Consider the following 22,793-nt stretch of genomic DNA (forward strand, 5'->3'; position numbering starts at 1 on the left):
TTGAAAAAAAATTGATCTTTATTGTCTATTAAATGTCATTTTCTACTCGGAAAAACATTATTACTCTCAAGTTGAGTGTGAATTACAGGGGCGGATCCAGAGTTATTTTCTGACCGTCTTCCAATTTATCTTTGTTGATCTATCCTCCATTTTTGACCGTCTTCCGACAGAACCAAATATATACCCGTCAATGTAAACTTGAAAATCTGACCGTCTTCCGGAAGACCCAGAAGACGCCCTAAATCCGCCCCTGAATTAATACCCACAGTCCATTAAATTCTGTTAAAAATGTCTCCATACAGGTTGACAGAAGTTCAAGAATGACTTATCTTCTTGCTTATATTAAGGAACAAAACATTTTTATTATATGCCATACTTAAAGATGCAAATTAAATTCAAACATCAAAACCAAGGACAAAAAAAGAAAATGCTAGCAGTCTAGAAAAAAATATTCAGTTAGGCTCTCAAGTATTTGTTGCATAGACTGGCATTACTTGGTTTTGGCCGCAAACGTTAGCTCTCCAAGCCAAGAGATTTCAGTGCTGTTCTGTAATGAAATACAAAAAGAAACATCATTACGTCTGAATCAACAATTTGAATTATATGCCAACACACATCTCTTGATACATATATTTTAAAAATCTGCAGACTAAATAATCATTTTATCAACATCATCTGAATGATACAAGAAAAAGTTACCATAACAAGAAAAAGAAGATGCCTCACTACTCTATTTGATATAAAAACCAAAACTCCACATACTTAGCTGTATCTATCTGTTCCTGGATTCTTTCTTTAAGTGAACTATTTTTAGCCGTTTGCTTCTTTTCTACAAGGTCATCGACAGTGGCTTGATAGCCAATAACATTGTGGAAAACATGGATATGCTTGTCACCAGTTGTCACCAAATACTTGTTATTGGTATCAAAACCTAAGGCTTTTATTGGCTCTGAAAACAATACCTGAATTAGTTCCAATTATGTATTCAACCAGCTATAAAATCGACTCTAAGGTTAAATATTTGGGAAATCCAAGAAGAGTATGAATATATCAATTTTCTCAAAATTGCAATTCTTCTTTGGAAACACAAGACTGACAATAAATAAAAAAGGCCCTCTCACCATGGTGAATATCCTCTATAGCTTTTCCTAGCACTCCTGTGATACCATTAAATATCTGGAGGCTGTTGCCATGGGCCACTGCTACTGTCCTGCCATCTGGTGACAAACTGACCAATGATGGTGTGGTGAAGCCTAGCTGACCAGTCTTGAGGAGATATGGGTCTTGGTTCTTTTGGTATTCAACTGTATTAAAATTATTTCAGATTAAATTAATACACTTAGGGCAAATATTTTACCACTAAGGTGAAAATAATATTATGAAGCATTTATCAATACATGAAAACAAATGAAAGTAGTCCTATCCTTTCCTGCAGCTAAGATAATATCTTATCTAGATTTCTTTGTAAATTGGTAAAATTCTTTGGTATCTATTGCTTTGGCTTTGATGATGGTGGTGAATGTTTCCGAGTTTCAAACAATTTATCAAATTCCAAATGCTTACTATCTGTATCCCATAGCTTCCAGGTACCGTCCTTGGACACTGTAGCCATCCTACAAAATATTGTTATACAAAAGAAATGTTACTTGATGAAATAAATAATTATCAGCTTAACTAATAAATGAAATTGCTTTTGACAAAAGACACCTTAAAATGTTGGTGTACAGTTACCCACCTTAAATTCATAAAAACTAAGTCAAAAATACAGTTGCCAAAATCTCTCTACGTTTGTATAATTGTAATCCTTCCAATAACAAAATTGTCTTTTTTGTCACTGTCTGGACTTAAGCTGTTAACTATATCCAAAGGTAGACAATTAATACTTACCTTCTTGAATCACTGTTGAAGCAGAATGAGTAGACACCTGAGGAGTGACCTTTCAACTCAAAGGCTCGAGTCACCTCTCTAAAATTGCCAGATTTGTCAAAACAAACTTCCCAAACTTTCACATCTGGTGTGAAACCTAGTATAATTTTAAAAACAATGTCATGTTCAAAGATCCATTTTCATTTATTAGCACTATTAGTACAGGTATGAGGATATGCTCAATTCAAAAGATAGATCATGTATGTTAAACTGTTAACTAACAGCCTGATAGCAACATGATCACAACCAAGAAATTGCTCTTTAAACCAAATCAACAGGATTGTGGGGGGTTATCTGCTTTGGGCACTAACCACGGCAAAAAATAATATTTTTTTAATTCAATATTTACGTAGCCTTACAAAAACCTGTTCGGTAATATTGTATTATCACTTCAGACTGGTTTATGGCACCTGAGAAATGATTTACCTGATGAAGCTACAAATCTTCCACATGGGGATACAGCACCATGGGCATTGGTCATCTGGTGGGTGTCAATAGTGGCAAGAACTTCACCTGAAACATAATCAACCTTTTTAAAAAATCACCGTTTCCGAAACAAACAAAAATTGGCTACTGCTTATAAAAGTAATAACATTTTAATTCTCTTTACTACATAATAACATTTATAATATGTAAAGCTCCTTTTACAGCATATTTTCCTTCTTTAGATCCCTGAATAAATGTATAAAATCTTAATTTCTCACATATTGTGCACAGTTGCACATTTACTTTGTATTCAAGTAGCTCACTATGAATATATTCTCAAGTAAAAGTTTATTATCCGGTGTTGTACACTCAAAACATACTCTGACCCACAATTAACAAAATGGCATTTATACCATGTAGGTCCCACCTTTTAAGTCCCATATTGTCATAGTTGTGTCTTTGTAGCAGGTCATAATGAACTTCCCTGAGCTAGAGATACCAATGCTTAATATGTCTGAATCATGTTTCTGAAATTGACATAAAATAGCAATAGAGAAAAATGTGTACAAACAGACCAAACAAAAATATTGTTCAAAATGATGTGGTGATAATCTATCATCACAAAATATTTCATGTGACACTTGTAAGATTTACATAATTATTAATTTATTTGATAAATTCTATTAAATATCATTTAAAAAACAAAACAACAGTTACAAAATATAATGTACATGTGAAATAGTTTATTACCATTACCTTTGGAAAATCTAATACTGCGGTAACATTGCCAGGAGACCCATCTGGTTTCTTGCCTATCTTAAACACTCTTATAGTATTCGAGACAAACAAACTTGTTATGAATGCTCTGAAAATATAGGTCATATCAGACATAAGATACCACAGATCAATTTTTATGAAAATGGCAGAGGAAACATACAATTTCCCAAATGGAACTGAAGTGACTAATGAGAATTCATCCAATAAAGGTCTTACAATATTGATAAATATCTTAAAAAAAAAAAAAAAGAAAGTTGTCAATCCAAACAAAATACATCTACTTAGTTTATTTGTTTTTACAACAGCCAAGACATATCTTTTGCATTTCAAAAATACATGATATTGTGCAGTTTGACAAGCCTGACACCAAACAATACTGGCCATTGGGGTACTTTTTGTTTAAAATGCAAATACCTACTTAGAATCGGGACTAAATTTTATTTGTGTACTGTGATCCAGTTCTACATTTACACGGATGGATCTGCAAATAAAACATACATAATATCATTTAGATTATTTTTCAAACCGTCTCAGAGTTTGAATCAAAGCTGCAAAATATTCTTTCTAGGAATTCTAAGGAATTCTAATCTCATGAACAATACTTTTCTACACAATAAGAAATGATTGTTCATTTGTAATCAATACACTTTCAACCCAAATGTATATTTTTATGTAGCTTTCACTTTCACATGGAAATACAATTAGTCAACATTATAAGTGTCTGCATGTAATCTAAAATTGTAATGTTTTTCTTTGCCACTACGACTTTAATGCACTGAATTTTAATATTTAACCCAGCAATTACTTTTACACTTATATACATTCTGTCAAAAAAGTTCATACTGAATGCCTTAAATAAAGATTTCTACTGTTTATTGTCAAGACTTGCTAAAACTACAAAATTCAGACTTATTCACTCCATTTGCATGATTTGTGAAAATGAAATTCATAAATGCCGCTGTAATTCACAATTCCTTTCCTGGCAAAATTTCAAAAAGTAATGAATGGTAGGTGCATTATCCATCAATATTTGGTTAAAATATTTTCCTTAGCTCATATGTTTATTTTATAATTACTCAAAATAATGATGTTTCCAAACTGTTTTGGTGGAGTGTAGATTGCTTAGCTGAAAGGGACATAAATATTTACAAAAATCATATAATTTCCTTTTGAAAATACCTCTTTGGTACAAATTATAGTACACTTAGAGTCAGTGAAATAATAAATACAAAAATAAATGCTTGTCAGAATGTATTTTTACTAACTTGTGTTCCTTTTGAGAAAATTCTTTCACACTCCAAATAAGTATCACTCTGTCTAAAATTGAAAAGAAAAAATATCTAGTCAATTGTTTGGCAATAATATTCAAACTAGCAGCACAACACAAAGCACAGACAACATCTCGCACTGATTTTCAGACTTCAGAATATATTCTTGGTTAATGTTATACTCAAAAAAATAATTTTGACCTTAAAACCTGCATGAACACAACTGTTGACTAACCATCTGAACAGGAAGCTAAGTATTTCCCATTGGGACTGAAATCCATCCCAAGTATGGGAGCACTGTGTCCTTTTAGAGAGGTTGACAACCATGGGTGGGTGAAGGCAACCCTTGATTCTTTCTTAGGTCTTTGAATGGCTTTTTGCTTTTTTGCTTTATTGCTAGCATCTTGTTTGGTGTCTTGTGGTGTCTCTTCTTCTCCAGCTAAAATAAATAAATTATTCTTTGAAGAAGGGGCACTGAGTCAAAGGCATTAATAGTATTTACTCACATTTGTGTAGCCATTAAAACAGATTGTCACAAAAAAGGAGACTTACAGCAGAGACTGACATGTGAAATGAGAAGTAATGATGAAGATAACTGACTTACTAGTACCTCAGTAAGTATACACAGACTTTTGCCTCAGTAGCACCCTTACACTTAATTGATACTACACTTTCTACAGGACTGTCTTCTGCATTGGATACTTAGTAAAATTAAGTTTTATTATGGGGATTAGGCATAGGATGAAGAAAACCGAAACAATGTCATATTCAAAGTAGATCACATATATTTTAATCAGTAATCTCAGGACACTGGCTTACACCCTCCCCCCTCGCCCAAGCTCCACGTACTGCACCTCACCCCTACTTTCCAATGAAACCATGGATCCAATTGTGTCCTCTGCTAAAGTCTCTTCTTCAGAGCGTAGTAGTGGTAAAAGAATCTATAGATTTATCGTGAATATTACATTACGTTCAAGTGTACATGTAAATCTCAAAATTGTAAGAATATTAACAGCCATTTGCAAATTGACTTAACAAGGACAGATGGTACTAACACCAAACTTACCAGCCTCTTCTGTATCCTTCTTATCTTTTTTCAAGACATTGCACAGCAATACAACAAGCATGATTACAGCTCCTACCGCTGCAGTCACGGCGACTACCGGCAAGGACTCTTCACCGTCGGCCATGTCAACTTCTAAATTACGTGGCACCACGCGGGAATTCAATGACCTACTTACAGCCCTGCCTTGAAATGATTGGTCGACAGAAAGATGTAAACATTGACAGGCCTGGACGTGAAAAATTCAAACGAAAAGCACCTATGTAAAAACACCTCATAAGAAGCGCTGATATTGCAAAATGGAACATAGGAAGATCACCGGCTATTTTCCACACTCCAAGAAGGTCTCCAGTTCCACTGCCGATGAGAAAAGCACTAGCACTAGTAAGTGTTGTAAAATCGAAAGTCCGAAGTGAAAGCGATATTTCTACTTCTGTTCGGGTATGGCCACATTAAGTCTAATCATTTTGACTATTAAGTACATGTAATTATTTTTGCAGGTACTCAAGCGGTAAAAAATAATGACCAAGCTGCAAAAGAGTTGGAAAGCCTCACCAAGTTTGACCTGAATTTCAAATTTGGTCCCTGTACAGGTAAATGCCCTTACAGTATCAAATTCTTGGTGTCTATAAATATACAGAAGTGTCAAGGAAAAGTATCTCAGCCAAACATGATGTTTTTAAACTTACATTGTATTTTCTATTATACAAACCCTTGTTTACAAACAACCTTTTTAAACATACTTAATAGATTGATTACATATACATGTACTGTAATTGGAATATGAACATTTTACAAATGTTAAACATTTCCAATCATTATTGTCATGATAAATATGTAGGTGTAACTCGCCTTGAAAGATGGGAGAGAGCAGAAAAACATGGATTAAATCCACCATCAGAAGTAAAAAAATTGCTTTTGGCCCATAAAGGTGATGAAGTATACAGATTATGGTAGGTTTATTTACATTCCATGGAAAAAAAACTTTTCAGCTTTAAAAAACTTAAAGGGGCCCGCACACGGTGAGCATTTGGCGCGCGCCACTTGCGCTGCACCGTTTTCTCATGGTGTGTGGGGCTATTTTGGTGAGATTTTTGCCTCTCGCGCGGCTGAGCAAAATATCTCACGTGTTTGAGATTTTTGGTCTCTTGAGGCAAATGTCTCAGCGTGTGCGGGGTGCAAGCGCCGATTGCTCACGCCATGCCAACAATGCGCATGTGCCGGTAGCCGGAAACAAAGAAAAATGGCAGCCTCCAGCGAAGTAAACAAAAATGTACACAGTTATAGTTAGTCTGATTGATTAACGTGGTCACCATTTGCCATTACTTTCAGAAAAAAAAAAAAATATGTAATGTTTCCTTAATCACATGATCCCACTGTTCGCGGTGCGTCCGATAGGGGCAGGCCGGGAGGCATCTCTGCTGAGCAAAGAGCGCATCGTTGCGGGGAGCTGAGGAGTGCGAGCATCTGGCGCAGCGCAAGTGGCGCGCGCCAAATACTCACCGTGTGCGGGCCCCTTAACGATTTTCTGCTCTACTGCTAGCACCTTTTTTTTCTTTTATGTGTGACTACATATTTAAAAATAACCTGGCAAAAACCAATCTAAATAAAATATCTAAAAATAATTTAAATAAATAATTTAAATAAAAAAGACAAGGCTACTTAAATGAACATTGTGAAAATATAGAATTAAAACGGGTATCTTATATAAATTAAATTTGCATTTTTGCCTATACATTTTGAACTGTATTATGACTCCTGGCATCCAGAATGGCGACTTGGTACTTTTGAATTACTTTTTGTAAGGTTTAAAAGAAGTTGTTTTTGAATACAGAGTGGCTGTATAACATTATCTTCTGTCAAATTTCAGCTTGTGGAGCAAATATGATCTCTGATCAAACTAACATACCATTATATAGGAATGGAATGAAATGAATCGACTTTTTAAAGCCATATATATATTTGATAACTACAAGAGGTCTAGACTAGACGGATTCGAATGGGGAAGATTTTTGCCGAAAAGAAATCAACAGCAAGGCAAGAATCAAGTGCTGCAGATGAACTGCTGCTTAATAATGCTACAGCTAAGCTGAATGAAGCTCTCTGTGGCAAAAATGTTAATAAAGTGTGAACGTTGGAACCATGATACTTGACATCACAGTGGGTTAAGGGGGTTAAAGCAGCATAGCACCATGATGAAATTGGAGGCAAACGGAGGTCAGTTGACAAGATGTACAAGTTGCTGGAAAAAGCCGTGCTGGCATAACAGACAGCAGTGGGGACATAAAGTCCAGTAATTAGAAACTGAAGTTTTCATGTCCGCAAGGATGACACACTGATTTGACTTTTTTGTCATTTTGAACACTACATTACATAATAATCAATTTTAAATCATTATCATCATTGCTGAAAGTTAGAAAATGGTACTACTGGTAGAACACAACATAATACCCAGGCAATTGCATACTAACACCACAAATTGCCATAATAGAGCCTTTTAGAAATGTAATTAGACCCATTTTAAGTGTTTTCCTGAGATAATACGGGCCGAGTATTTACCAGTCTCAAAGAAGCTGAAGTTATTAGGCAGGTTGGCCCTTGTAACACACTGAGTGAGACTGGGGGAGGAAAGGCTTGGGCTGGAAGGGGAAAAAAGAAAAGCCCAGGAAATGGAGAGAGTAAACGGATCAGAAGTAGAAAAAAACAACAACAACATAGCATAAAAAAAAAAAAAGAATGGCAAAATTAGCACAAAATGGTGATTTTTGCCTTAAAGAAATTAACAGTAAGGCAAGAGTTGAGTGCTGCAGATGAACTGTTAATAATGCTACATCCAAGCTGCATGAAGCTCTCTCTGGTAAAGATGTTAACAAAGTGTTAACTTAGGTACCATGTTGCTTGGTATCCCCAAAACTGAGGGGATACAGGAGATACAGCACTTTGAAATTAAAGGCAAACAGAGGTCATTTGACAACAAGACACGCAAGTTGCTGAAAAAAGCCATCCCAGCAAAACAGACAGCAGTGGGGACAAAAAAAGTCTAATAAAAATAATAAAAAGGACAAAAATGTTAGATGTGAAATTATGTTTTTGACATAATATATCACTATTATGCATATATATCATATTGTATTGACTATATGAGTACAATGAATGAAATGTATGTTCCTTTGAAATTTAGAAATGTTATAGTTAAAGCATTAAATAGAGATTTTGCACTTCATGTTCTTGTTCAGAAGTTTGTTAATTTTTAATGATTAATTGTTGTTGAAATAATGTGTTATAAGGAAAAACATGGTGGACCAGTATGGCTTTAAGATGTTTGGAGACTTTATAATTACTATTTTTGCTTTAATTTTGCAACAAAATCCCTATTTTTTTCCCAATTTTTGAAAAAAGTTTTTCCTATTTTTGATGGTTCATTATAACTTGGCACCCAGCTTAGATTTTAAAAAAATACTTCACTTCTTGTTACTGTGAAATGAAGTTTTGTATTCAGCAAGCTTTTACTTCCATTGCCTCTCTTAAACAACAGTATTTACTGTAAGACCCCATTCCCAGAGATTAGATCGATCCAACTAGATCGACCTAACTCCCTGGGGGTTCACGCTAAACAGCTGTCAGCCGAGCCGGCACGAGAGTTAATTACCCCCTTACAGCTTGTAGTAGGCGGGATGGACATTTAAGCCGATCATCTGACAGTAATCTAGGAGACTCCCCACGGAAATAGATCGATCTAAAATCTATGGGAATGCGCCCTAAGGTTTAGATTTAGATCGACCTAACTCCTTGGGGGTTCACGCTAAATTGCAGTCAGCCGAGCGCGCACCATAGTAAATTAACCCCTTACAGCTTTCAGAAGGTGGGACAGACGCTTAAGCCGGCTAAGCTGACAGTAATCTAGTGAGACTCCCCACAGGTATAGATCGATCTAAAATCTATAGGAATGGGGTCTAAGAGTTTTTTTATTTATTATTTTTTTTAATTTTTTTGCTTATCTTACCCAAAAAATGCCTTGTGAACAGATAAACATTCAGATCTGAACATGTAAACTTTGGCAGTCTCAGGCTATGAAGGTTCACTAATAAATACACGTATTTGTACACATGTCCTATCTATAATTGCTATTTTTCAATTGAAATGGCATAAAATACTACCAAAACAAAGTTACAACAGACCTGTGTGCATTTTAAACAAAATCTGTTGTACACAGAGAATCTTAGTCTCCCTTCAAGGCAGTAATCATGGACAAGTCTCTTAGAGCACTTGCAGGCTGTTTAATTCAACATTGTGTTTAGAATGTTACTAAGTATGCACTGCTAGGTGGAACACTTGTCATGAGATGGTGTCTTCACTGAACCCACTTTACAACAAATGATGGTAAATCTCTGAGTTCGTGTTATCAAAATAGCTCCTCCATTTCAGTTTATCCTTCATCAACTAAACATTTTTCCTTGAAGTTTTGCTTTGTCTTCTTCATCTTTTTTTCTCTGCAAATCATCTAAATATTTTAATTCCTTTTTCACAGCAGAGTTAAGTGTAGAGTCCAGCTCTGATACTTTGTGAAAGTCTGCTCTGGCTTCATCAAAGTTCCATACTGATACATGTGCTTTGGCTCTTCTGAATAATGCCTTCACATTACCTGAAAATAAATACAAGTGCTCTGAATGTGAACTAAAATGTAAATGTTTACTAAAAATTGAACTGACACAATGCATCCATAATTACAACATGTAATAATAGGTTAATCTTAAGTTTGATCATTGGAATCCATGAAACCTAAGCATTTCCCTTTTTTATACACATACAAAACTGGCTCACAGTGCCACAGTCACATGCTACATGTACATGTATAAACCAGGATGACATGATCCAATAACTTTGTTCAATGCCGAATTTAAACCATAAGGCCAAACTCGGCAGTGCCCTCTAGCCAGCTATTTGAAACTTTTATGACATGTACTAAGAGTTGGGAAAATATAACTAATGTCAGATAGTGCATCATGGAATTAAAAGTTCTAAGATGTGATTGAGCTTTGTATGTTAAGTGGTCCTCTAAACTTTATCAGTTATATGCTATCAAAGGTTTTAATGTGTCCAGCCAGCAGCCGTGAACATGTTTTGTGTGCCATACATACCAGGATCCCTCTCTAACACAGTAGTGGTGTGCTCTATTACAGGGTAGTAATCTTCAAGCAAAAGAAGGCATTGTGAATAGTTCAATAAGAATGGAATTTTTCTGTCCTGCAACTCACTCCACTCTTCACTGTGTGGTTTCTCTCTGAATTACAACAACATAAAGGTAGTTATTGAACCCTTTTTTTGTTAAGAGGAACACCGATTCAAAAATAGATAGACATTTAGATGTTATTCTGTAGGGAACAGATATGTTAATACTGAAAATAAAATAACCAAGCCACCCAATGACATGTATATTCCTCCATATAGTTTTAATGACATACTTCATTGACAGCTGCTCTAATATTCCTATGGCCTGCCCATATTTGGCAGAAGCTTCACTATATTTCTTCTCTTTATATAATGCATTCCCTTCATCTTTTAACTGTGGGACTGCTGCAATTTGTTCTGACTCATCCATAACCCAAGTCTCCTTTTTATATTCTCCAGGCTCCTCCACTTTCAGAAGTTCTGAAAAGGTTATTTTCAAATTTCAAAATTGCAGTGGTAGATAAAATAGCCCATTATAGAAGTATTGAGTGGGAGTATTAGGCATGCATACCTCTCCCTCTTCCCCCTCAAACATAAAAAAAATAATAAAAAAAAGGCTCTGCCCCAAATACACACCATGTACTGTACCTACTTTGAATTGAAAAGGTTGTACATGCAGCTCCCTCAAAAAGCAGGTGAGGGATAAATCTTAGGAGAAATCCTTTACATTACATCCATTATTGCAGTGGATGCCCTCAGAAAACTGTCAGGCTGGTGGTATTTTCCTACTGACTGGCAGTCATAGGAATATCAATTTTTCATTTTCAGCTACGTGTACTCCTTTCATACATGTACATACCTGCTGCTTTCAAAATAATTATTATAATGGATAATTATTTGGACATTTATTGGTACCAATTAATACCTATTGTGAACTGTAGAGATTGTGGTTCCTTCATAAGTTGGTCCAAATCAGCATATCCAAGTCCTTGGTCCTGTTGCAACTGCATCATTCCACAACAGTGATGGCTGTGGTCTGCACCTTTCTTCTTCTCTCCAAAGATTTCACGTAGCTGCTTTGATACCAGAGGGTACTGAGTCAGGAGCTGAAACACACGGGTTACTTATCACAAAGGATGCATATCACCACTACACTATGAAAACACAAATATTTTCTTTACTTGTAAAAAAAAATTCATTAAAGATAATTTTCTGATATTCCATAGTCATAACCAAATTTTAGTGAAATACAACCTTTATTTACTGGTTTCTACATGTACTTAGCTGTCTAAATTGTGCATAGTTGCTACAATTATATGACTCAGAATATATTAACATTATCATATCAGTGAACTCAGGATTTATTATCTGTAATACATGTACCATAGAGATATCCTCTACCAATAACTCTTTAGACGCCAAATTTTGAATTGAATAAAATGCAATGCTTATGGCAGTAATGAAACAAACTCACAGGTTTGGCAACTGTGAACTGTGCTACTTCGCCCACACACATGGTTTTGACACAAGCCTCCAGCACTTCCAACTTAAATTTCTTCCCAATGATCAGCTCCATTGGTTTCTTCATCAGCTTCCGACTGTCATCTATCACTGTTTTGTCATCGTCAAGCTTGCAGGTCTTGTAATGAAACTGTGTCTGAAAATCGTTAAAGAGTATAAAACCTAGAAAAACATTTAAACAATATTATAATGAATATTTTTCCTTGGTAGTATTCAGATTAACCCTTCACCTTTCTCGTGTGCATTGGCGTGTACAGAATGCTAATAAATATGGAAGTGTGTGTTTGTGTGCTATTTGTGTGTGTGTGTGTGTGTGAGAGAGAGAGAGAGAGAGAGAGAGAGAGAGAGAAAGAGAGAGGGATAAAAAGTCACTTTCAAAATTGAAAACCTTAGCTCCATTTGAAAACGCTGGGAGGGATCCTTTCCCGGATGCTAATATCTTCTTTTCGATTCCTGCTGAACTGTCATCCATTGCAGTCTATTAACTTTCGAATTCGTCTCGTCTTGTTAGGTTGCAGGATGGGTAGTGTCATCTAACGTGTAATGTCTTTTCGGTCTATATATCACAACTAACACAATTCCTCAACATTATCTCTGTTCGCCCTCTAAAATACCAAAAAATTTCGTGGACCCCCGTTTCTGCAGGCCCCGAACCCCGCACCAAGGGAGGGGGGGAGGGGAAGGGTCGGCTTCGCATCCGCAGACCCCCCTTCAATATATCCTGGATCCGCCTCTGGGCCTCACAATAATGCAACTCATTATACATTAATATAAGTAGGCCTAAGGTACTATAACCCATTACAGTGACGTCATATTTGCTCCGTAACACTCGTCCAGCGGCCATACTGGAGGGAAAGAACGACGGGGAATAGTAGCGTAAATATAGGTGAACCAAATAAAATGAAATAATCTTCATATCGCGATCAAGTGCACCAAAAGGAAAAGTGTATATACATGTGAAAACTTCAGCTAATCAGCGTGATCGACCCATATAAACTCAAGACAGTCCAAAGACGTGAAATCCTGACCTACCCCTGTATCCCAACATCGTGGAATTGTCAGAAGCTAGTTCAGTTATCTTGTACTTCATTTTTCTTGTTCATTGGATAATAACAGTTTTAGTTTTAGAGAGTTTACTGTGTAATCATAAGTTCAACCTTTCATAGAAGCAACTTTTTACATAAAGGATAGATATAAGGAGAAATTTGAGCTGACCATCGGGATCAACCCTTACGGACTCAAAGAAGAGAGTATGCAGGGTTGTGACAAGAAATATTGCTGTCAGATATGATTTAACTGTACATCATGAAGCTGTCAGAAAATATTTTAGCATTCTTGTGCTTCATTTTGATTTAGGAAGTATTTGTAACATGACTGTTGTTTGAGAGTTCAATATTTTACCATGAATTCAACCATTCACATTAGCAACATTGTTAGCATTTTATTATTAGTCCAGACCTTCACAGAAGCAATGTATTTTTCAAACTTATGATATTCAATGTAACATAACAACAAGTCAGTTCATGAATTGATCTTTATTTGATTGAAAATATAGGAAAATGCACATTTTGTATGAATAAAAGTAAACATAAGATGCAAGACATTGTTGCACAATTCAATGACAGATTATCAGGGTCCCTTTCCTTTTGGTTGATAACACTGACATGAAAAATTTTTCCATACTTTTAATGATGCAATGCAACATGTACATGAGCATATTAAGTCGAATCAAGCCACCATAATTTGAGGAACCTGTTTAGTATATTTTTAATCTATGTCTAGAGAAATGCTTGATTGAAGACTCACAATTGATATGTGCTGTGTGGGTATGTACATATAAGGCCTTAGATGGTGTTACTAAGCAGTTTGTAATTTTATTTAGGAGAATTCCACAACTGGTGGTCACAATTTAAAAATGCACAACCTACATGTACAACAGCCATCTGTTTCTGCATATCAGACCATCTGTGGGGGTGCACCATACAAAATTTTATATTTCTTGCAAACTTTTCCATTTAGCCTTTAAAAATATGAGAAAGAAAAAGTGTTTTCATTTCTTCTTGTGCTTCTGCTCACAATTCTAAATAAATAGAATACCTGTCCTTGTTGTATGCAAGCTATCAGGATAAAAACTTTAAAACAACAAATGAACAATTAAATAAATAAACAAATCCAATTAAATAACTCCTGTCATGCACTGAATTTCATTCTCCTGATGTTCAGATCCTGTCTCCTCAGCTGGTCACAAAGATATAAGAATATTTTTTCGCTGCTTCTACCTTGTGTGCCATCTAGCTGCCTTTTGTACCTGTCACCTGTTTTTTTTTTTTTTTTTTTTTTTTTTTTTCTTTTTTTTTTATAACCAAGATTTATTTGCACCCAATCATTCAGTGTGGCTTGGTGGGAAATTGCCAGATCAATTTCCTAAATGTAAATTAACAAAAAAAAAAAAAGGTGACAATAGTTATTTTTATTCATATTGTAACTTGCATTATAATACAGCAGGAAAACACAGAATTTAACATTTTTCAAATTCATTTCATTAAGTTCATTCAATTAAATGGTACCTGAGCTAGAATATATACTTAGAAAACAGATTTACTCTTAACACTACACTAAATCTAAAATCAAGCCACTAACTTCCAAATACACATGACACAGGTAATTGATTTAATTGGCCCAGCTGAGCTGTGTACATTGTACTGTAGCCTTGACACTAATTGACAATAATGCTAACCAGGTATTAAAGAGGTAGATGACAGCAGATAAAATCCAAAGAGCACCATAACTGATAACAAATTACACCCAAGGCAATAAGTGAGTCTTCATAATGAAAGTCGAAACCCTGCCTGGGTATTTCCACACGTTTTTACAACACACTCTCCACCAAGATTTTTGGGCACTACTAATATGCAGTGTACGTGCGCTCATATCTTATACACCTCGGTCTTTGGTTTTCTACTCTTTTTCTTTTATGGTTAAGGCTGCACAGCTGGGTCTTCATTCTTTGCTGTAAAATAAATTAGTTTTATCCTTTACTTGTCAAATGAGTCTCGATTCAAAGCCACTCCTCAGTCTCTCCTCCGTTTACGGTTTTCGTCCCTACACCTTGGATTGTTACCACTGCAGGCAGTCTGTGAACGCTTTAAAGTTAGTTATCTTCTCTCTATCATATACCCTGCAGTAATTCATCATTTTACTCGGTTTAATATCAAAGAAAACACAGAAATTAAATGCTAAATTGTACATGTAGACATGATCATGCGCAGCAGACGATTCCGGTCTCCCTCCAGTATGGCTGCCGTTTGTTTTGATGACGAGGGCTACAATGGGTTAATATTAACTAAGACTTAGATATCGTCTTTTTTGGGAATTATAAATGTATGATAAGGCATATAATCATTATCGTGCTTATCATTTATGTCATAAAATGATGCCACAGGGGACTATCCATTATACAGAAATGATAGACCCTTTAGTCAGGTAGATGAGAAGTGGCAAACGAGGGAGAAGAAGTGAGTAGCTTAACAGTTAATTTTGTGTTATTTGTTTGGGACGACCTTTGTTGTCAATTCAATAACCCGGCGTTCTGTCGTCACCGTGGTCGGTTGATTACTCTTAAAATGCACAAAACGATCTTATAAGTTACTTACATGACGCCGTGTTTCGTTTTTCAGAGATCAGGTATCTATTCCCCAGACCAATAAGGTACATATGGTGTAATATACATTAAGGTGAAAAGGGGGAGGGTTCATTGGTCCGAATGTTCACTATAGAACTTAGGACCAACAAACCATATTATCAAAAAAAAAAAAAAAAAAAAAAAAAAAAAAAAAAAAACTGATGAAAATTTTACGATTTTCCGGACCAATGAACCTTTGGACTACAATGTATGTACGCACCCCCCGTCACGTGGCGCTAGCCTCATCATGTGAGGTTAAGAGTAATAAGACGTGTAAAGAGAATTATGATGCCGTCTGTTATAGACTGACATGTGTTCATAAATGACTAAAAATTCTGAGTTGTGTTTCCATTTAACCCATCCTTTGGTACGTTGCATCAATAGGTAACGTCATATGAGATATCACACAGTTTTTTAACGTTACCCCAGTGGCGGAGTTAGGGGGGGTTAGGGGGGTCCTGACCCTCCCCTTCGAGTTCTGAAAAAATATCACATCAATGGTTCCCTCTTGAAATCATAATTACCTCCGCCAAACCCCTGTTTGTCTGTTTGTTTGTCTGTCTGTCTGTCATCAACATAACTCAAAAAGTTATGGACCGATTTTGATGAAATCTTCAGGAACTGTCAGAAGTGGGCCAAGGAAGAGATGGTTCGTTTTTGGTGGTGATCCGGATCAATAATCTATTAATAATAAAAAAACTAAGTTATGGACCGATTTTGATGAAATTTTCAGGAACTGTCAGAAGTGGGCCAAGGAACAGATGATTCGTTTTAGGTGGTGATCCGGATCAATAATCTATTAATAATCAATAATCAAAAATATCGAAAATTTAGGGGTGAAACGGCATTTGATGGAGACTTTGCTGCCTTGGCGGAGGTCTGCGCTCTCTGAGTGCTTTTCTAGTTTAAATCATAGTTCTAAACCGTACCAAATGGCACCATTCGCCCTCTACAATACAATTTATTCGGGGCCCCGAACCCCACGCCTTCAAATAATCCTGGATCCGCTCCTGCGTTAAACTATTGCATTATCCACGAAAATACAAAATTAAGGGGTTAATATTTAACAAATGCAGCTTGTTCCATGTAGAGTTGGATAAATACACAGACAACGACATAGTTTGGGGTCAATGGGATTAATAATTAATTGTAATAAGAGTAGGCCTACTGATAGAAGTTGGTAACATGGATAAAATCCCCAAATAAAAAAAAAGATAAAAACATAAAGGCTAAAATATATTGAAGTTCAACATGCAGTCAACTGGTGCACTTCTTATTAAATTATCCATGCCTCACAAATCCGAAGTGAATATGTGTCAATCTGTCTTGTTTTAGAAGGTCGTGCAGTCTATGGTCAAGGTCATTTGTTGTTTTTGTGAACAATGTTTCTTATGTTGCCCGTGATAGGCATGGTTTAATATTCAACTTTTTTTCATCCTTCAGTGTAGTCCATGTGGATGACACCCGTAGAGATATTGCAAATGTGACTATTTACGAGAAACCAAAATGAGTTCAAATGTGCGCTGTGCAATGTGTAAGGAAGTGACAATGCATCTTGAAGCATTGACATCAAATGAGGATTTGTTAAAAGAAAGATGCCGTAAATGTGAAGCATTAATACATCAAAAAGATAATTGTTTAGATGAACTAAGAAAGGAGCAAGAGTGTGTACTACTGGAGTTAAAAGCAGCACATGCAGCAGTTTCTGACTTGGAAATCAAAGAAGCAAATTACACAAAGAATTTGTGCGATAAAGATTCCCATATAGAGAAACAACAGCGTGAGTTGCAGCAAAAAGATGATCTACTGGAAAAACTAAAATTTAAAGTAACTGAACTACAGACACTTCTAGAAGAGGTGAGGAACGAAGCAGACGCTCATTTGTTAAAAAACGAGGCATTACGTAAGAACACGACCTTTTTGTTAAAAGATAATGAAAAAATGAAAATGGAATATAACACACTCAAGGAAAGAATGCAGACATCATTCGATGGAAAGCTTGAATTAGAGCAAAAACTACGTGACACTGAAAATGAAAACAAAACACTGAAGGATAAAGTTAGAGAGCTAAGTGATTTAACAGATTCCCTAAACCAAAAGATTTCAGAAAAAGATAAAATTATACTGGATGAGAGAACAAAGGTAGGGCGTCTCTATTTGGACACTAGTATAGAAGGTATCATGGATCCTAGTTTTACAGACACCGACAGTGAATGGCAAATGCAAATACTAGTAGTGCGCACATGCAGCACTAAAAATTGTGAATGGTTTTCTTATATAATTTCCTTGCGTAACTTTTTCGTAAAGGGGGAGTTGCGTACTTTTCCGTTTATTTTATTGCAACTTAACCTATTTTAAATCCATGCACCCATGATTGTAAGTTCAACATATACATTTAGTATCCTTCTACATATTGATATCATGCTCTCGATGTATGAATTTAGGAAAATACGAAAGATGCAGACATAATTTATGAAATGCTCATGGATATGGCATACTCTGTGAAAGACGACAATCGACAACAGACAGCCGATATCAAAAATGCGCTGGAGGAAAATACCGGAAAAGTCTTGTCCCGACTGCGTGCACACGGAGATCCACATGTACCTGCAATATCGTCGCAACAAGCACCTATACCGTTTCCTCTGAGACCATATTTTTCTTCCGTAGCAAGTAGGCTAGGTGTGATAACGTTAAGCAAAGTTTTTTAATTTTTATGTAAAGTAACTCCTTGGTACCTTTTTTTACCATTTTGCCAAAAAAAATTCCTGGGGTAAAGGACAATTTTCCCGTACTTATCAATGGTTAATGAATCCATCCCGACATTCAAAGTTAGTCCCTGTTTTTTTTTCTAAACAGTTTTTTTTGTTCGTAATATTCTCAAAATGTAACCATCGTTGGAGGTCACGTGATGTGATGGAAACCCCAAATTCCAGAATTATTGCGTTAATTGCCGTTTTGGTGGTGAAATTGAATTTATTATATTTCTGTGAGCTGTATTTTTGTGAAACGTTTATTTCATATGAACAGTTGTTATCCCTTTAAAAAAGAAATATTATATAAGTCATTCAGAAGTATTAAAAGACGTATTAAATGGATAATAAGTCTTGAGATATCTGTTTCACAATAAAAACATTGTGATCAACTCATAGAAATGCAATATATTCTGTTGTACCACAAAAACGGCAGTTATAGCTATTATTCTGATATCTGAGCTTGTTTTCAGACCACGTGACCTCCATTGATAGCTATACTCTGTTATAATCTCTTAAGAGATTATTTTAAAAAAAAAACCAACTTTTTGGAAAAAATCAGTGAATAACTTTGAATGTAAAAATGGATTCATTAACCATTGGTAAGTATGGGAAAATGGGTGTTTACTCCAGGAAAATTAATTTTTTGGCCAAAACGAAGAGTTATTATCCCTTTAAGTCACTTGTCACTACTTTTGTAATTCTTTCAATGTTTGGGTCATGATTGGGGCGTCACATTCTTGTAACTATTTATGCAACTTTTTATTATTTATTTATTTATTTTCATTTTTATTTATTATTTGCTTTATCATCATCATCATCTTTATTATTATTATTATTATTATTATTATTATTTACTTATTTTTTGTAATGTAAATCATGGGCCGGAGGCCTTAAATCCTTGTATAAACTTGTTAGATTTCTTTGGTACCTTGACAATCATGTTTGTGCGTACATGAATTACCCATGTTTAAAAAGCGTTGAAAATATCGTGTAAGTATTTGCAATTTCAAAATTGCGATTGTTCTCTGACATTACACTGTATAAGTCATGTGCGTTTGAATCCGAGGAAACTTGGAACTCGTATTCAGTCCAACTATCTTACTTCTTATCGTTAGGAAACGACAGTATATCTCTTGCTCGGGCTTTGGGGATCCCAGAAGACGTAAGTGCAAACATCTGGGAGACATATAAAACACTTGGCAACGAAGAAGTGGTTTGGCGTCTGCTCGGGAAGTGGTCGAGTAGTGGAGAGGCTACAAAAGAGAAATTGGAAGAGGCCTTGAATGAGATAGATGCTGCTAGATTGCTAGGTAGATATAAACCTATTTATACTGTGCATGCCTGATAAAGTGAAACGAATCATTCCAGAGGGAATTTTTGTATACTTTTATTAATTATCAATATCGCATATCTAAAAATCCATCTGATTTCGGTTTTAAGTTGTAGTGCAACTCTTTGGGAAAATAAAACCTTAAATGTTGGAAAATTACGTCTCTTCAGTTTCAATTTCATTTTTTAAAATTTACATCATTTTCAGAACCACAGATGACAAAAGAACACCAGGCGATAATTAAAAATAACCTCCTCTTCCTAAAAAACAACCTAATGGAGGTCACATTGTTGCTCACCTATCTGCAGAATGATGGTGTCCTGAGTTCAAAGCAGGCAGAGCGTATTAAGTATCCAGAATCAAGATGCGACAAAATTGATTTACTCTTAGATGAGCTGCCAAAGCTCAACCACCGTGCATTCGAGTGCTTTCTACATGCACTGGAATCAAGCGGACAGAATCATATCAAAGAAAAATTATTAACAGGTGAATAGTTTTTTGACTTTGTTTTTTATATTCTACTTATAGGGGGCCTACCCCCCCCCCCCTCCCCTCACAGGTAAACCCATCATTATTCTTATTACGCTTATAACGGGATTGTCGTACTGTGTTTAGATGTAAATAGAGAAAGGATGTCGATTTACCTCTACTCCTCCCAACATATAATAATAATAATAATAATAATAATAATAATAATAATAATAATAATAATAATGGTGATGATGATGATGATGATTATGATGATCAAAGAGTTATCAAAATGTTCATATTAGTTTTTATGGAAAGTATAAAGAATGAGTCTTTTGGAAGAGGAAAATTCTTAAAATTATCAGTCAGTTGTCATTCTATTCTGTAATATCCCCTAGCTTCAAGTGGAACTGGTATCCAAATACAAGCGGCAGCAGAAGATGCTGCAACAGAACGTAACGACAAACCTGACGACATTCTACAAGGACACGACACAGAAACCCCCCCTCAATTTGTTCAAAGCTTGCCAACGGGCACTGTTACAAAGGAAGTATACATCGATGAAAGCCTATCAAAATCGGCAGAATTTGCACCACAAAATCGCCAGTTTGGATTCAGACGCCTGTTTTCCAGCATTCGGAGGAGTTTCAAAAGGAAAAGCAAATCAACATCTTCCTGATCGCGAACTATCTTTTAAACTTTATTACACCTTGAGAATTATCTAATCTTTATGCATATGGTTATCAATTGTATGAGTATGGGTCAGGCTACACGAGTCATTATTATAAATTAAGGCATTATAAAGCAGTGGCGGATTTAGAGAGGGTGGGGTCGAGGGGTGCTGATCCCCCCCCTCCCTTCAGTTTCTGAAAAAAAATCACACTGATATTTTCCATTTGAAATTAAAAATTTGACTAGCTTGTTTATAGTTCTTAACCGTTCCAAATGACACCATTTGCCCTCCAAAACACCATTGTATTTTAGAGTTATTCAGCGGGCCCTGATCCCCACCACAAGGGGGCTGAGGCTGAGGCTGAGAGTATCCGAGGCCAATCATCCCTAAAAATTCGGACCCCCCCCCCCCCCCCCCCCCGCCCACTTCAAATAATACTGGATCCGCCGCTGTAAAGGGGAAATATACCCAGTTTTGTCTGGCGAAACATGATGGGAATTGTCAATTTTCAAAATATCAGATTTGACATTTGGATGCAGTGTTTGAGTCTGATGATATAGCAAGATAGTTAAAACACGGATGCAGGACCGGGTGGAGTGGCGTAAGTTGTTTTCCGTTGCGTCCGCTGACGAGTGACGCCCTCGACTCGACATATACTGTAGTTTTAGTGACATACTTCATACATTAGTCGTCATTGGTATTTTATTTGAAAAATCTCCCAACACCGTGGCCTGCTTATAGTTTTGCCATTTTTCTGGTGTTACTAGAAAATAAGACAGTTTTATGGTATATATAACTGTCTTTTGCCTTTGTTTGTCTGTGCAAAGAGGAGGATATCCCTCTTTGGTCTGTGACTGGAACAAAATAAGACTGCTCAACTATCGCAATGGCTGCAGGTCTTCTGCGGCTACCCAGTCAAGTCGATGTTTTTTGTTTTTTTTCAAGTGTAAGATATCAACTTTTCTCTCAGATTTTAAGGTTAATGGAATTAATTAAGGAAATGACATATAAGTTAAAGTTATAACTGTAACAATTTTGCATTGGAAATGTCCAGGAAACGAGAGAATCCTTCATATTATTTAAACATGTCTGTTATCCCATCTATAATAGATTCTCTTTCTTTATTTTCTCCTAATGTTTTTTTTCTGGAGAAGGGGAAGTGCGTGTTAATTGCTTTTTTCTTTCTTTTTTTAAATTTCTCTCTCAAAATTGAAAATTCAGTTATTGGGATAAGATGATTGTATCATAATATTTGATGCGCAACCTTTGATAATAACCTTATGTGATCAATTGCGTTATTTGTTACTGCTGTAAATAAAAGTATGCAAAATAAACTGGTCGTTTTTTTTATCACTCCACACCAACCCGGCTGAAACCAACTGGTCTACTATAATATTAATAACAATTAGTCATTTGCTACGGCGGTAGCAAAAACGCTAAATTTCTTTAAAATATTTAATAAACCTTTCAAATAGGTTTTAAGGGCAGAAATTGTATGTTTTTATTTTTAACATTCACTGGACAGACAGGAGTCAAATTAAAACAATCCTTTCAAACAGTCAAAACAACCCATGGTAAGACTTATGATCTGATCAAGAAAGCTACCCTGCTCAACGTTGTTTTCCAAGCGTAATTAAGTCACGAATTCGCCCTGTGATTGGTTAGTCACTGTATTTGTCGACGTGGCTCTTTCAGCCTGGCCAGCTATTTATAAATCAGTGCGCGTGAGATAAG

General features: G+C 35.8%; 4 protein-coding genes across 6 annotated transcripts; 2 read left to right on the plus strand and 2 right to left on the minus strand.

Annotated features, from left to right (window-relative positions):
• On the minus strand, nt 1–5,650 carry LOC106157933 (transducin beta-like protein 2). Its single transcript, XM_013533767.3, has 12 exons — nt 5,464–5,650; nt 4,633–4,836; nt 4,395–4,446; nt 3,548–3,610; nt 3,109–3,217; nt 2,780–2,879; nt 2,353–2,439; nt 1,888–2,023; nt 1,564–1,613; nt 1,122–1,304; nt 763–949; nt 1–547 (listed from the first exon to the last, which is right to left on the minus strand). The coding sequence occupies exons 1-12, from the start codon at nt 5,585–5,587 to the stop codon at nt 514–516; spliced, it is 1,329 nt and encodes a 442-aa protein (XP_013389221.2). The 5' UTR covers nt 5,588–5,650; the 3' UTR covers nt 1–513.
• Nucleotides 5,651–5,691: 41 nt separating this feature from the next.
• LOC106164929 (DNA polymerase delta subunit 4) lies at nt 5,692–9,565 on the plus strand. The gene is made up of 4 exons (XM_013542977.3): nt 5,692–5,844; nt 5,961–6,053; nt 6,302–6,413; nt 7,331–9,565. The coding sequence occupies exons 1-4, from the start codon at nt 5,760–5,762 to the stop codon at nt 7,353–7,355; spliced, it is 315 nt and encodes a 104-aa protein (XP_013398431.3). The 5' UTR covers nt 5,692–5,759; the 3' UTR covers nt 7,356–9,565.
• Nucleotides 9,566–9,572: 7 nt separating this feature from the next.
• LOC106157846 (AH receptor-interacting protein) lies at nt 9,573–12,784 on the minus strand. Of its 2 annotated transcripts, none has more exons than XM_013533656.2 (6): nt 12,539–12,784; nt 12,104–12,286; nt 11,555–11,735; nt 10,923–11,109; nt 10,599–10,741; nt 9,573–10,102 (listed from the first exon to the last, which is right to left on the minus strand). In XM_013533656.2, exons 1-6 carry the CDS (start codon nt 12,620–12,622, stop codon nt 9,897–9,899), a joined length of 984 nt encoding a protein of 327 aa, XP_013389110.2. In that variant the 5' UTR covers nt 12,623–12,784; the 3' UTR covers nt 9,573–9,896. The 2 variants fall into 2 exon arrangements, with proteins under 2 accessions (XP_013389110.2, XP_086855136.1); XM_086999010.1 differs by lacking the exon at nt 12,539–12,784 and adding an exon at nt 12,381–12,461.
• A 148-nt stretch (nt 12,785–12,932) lies between these two features.
• LOC106157699 (uncharacterized) lies at nt 12,933–22,686 on the plus strand. 2 transcript variants are annotated; one of them, XM_013533463.2, is made up of 6 exons: nt 12,933–15,665; nt 17,276–17,974; nt 18,277–18,514; nt 19,704–19,898; nt 20,126–20,404; nt 20,785–22,686. In XM_013533463.2, the coding sequence occupies exons 2-6, from the start codon at nt 17,339–17,341 to the stop codon at nt 21,063–21,065; spliced, it is 1,629 nt and encodes a 542-aa protein (XP_013388917.2). In that variant the 5' UTR covers nt 12,933–15,665; nt 17,276–17,338; the 3' UTR covers nt 21,066–22,686. The 2 variants fall into 2 exon arrangements, with proteins under 2 accessions (XP_013388917.2, XP_086855126.1); XM_086999000.1 differs by having other exon boundaries at nt 18,277–18,505.
• Nucleotides 22,687–22,793: the final 107 nt, after the last annotated feature.

This window comes from Lingula anatina, chromosome 1 (assembly GCF_051362555.1).
Source record: "Lingula anatina isolate TDL-2025a chromosome 1, LinAna3.0, whole genome shotgun sequence".
In the NCBI taxonomy this organism is placed as follows: domain Eukaryota; kingdom Metazoa; phylum Brachiopoda; class Lingulata; order Lingulida; family Lingulidae; genus Lingula; species Lingula anatina.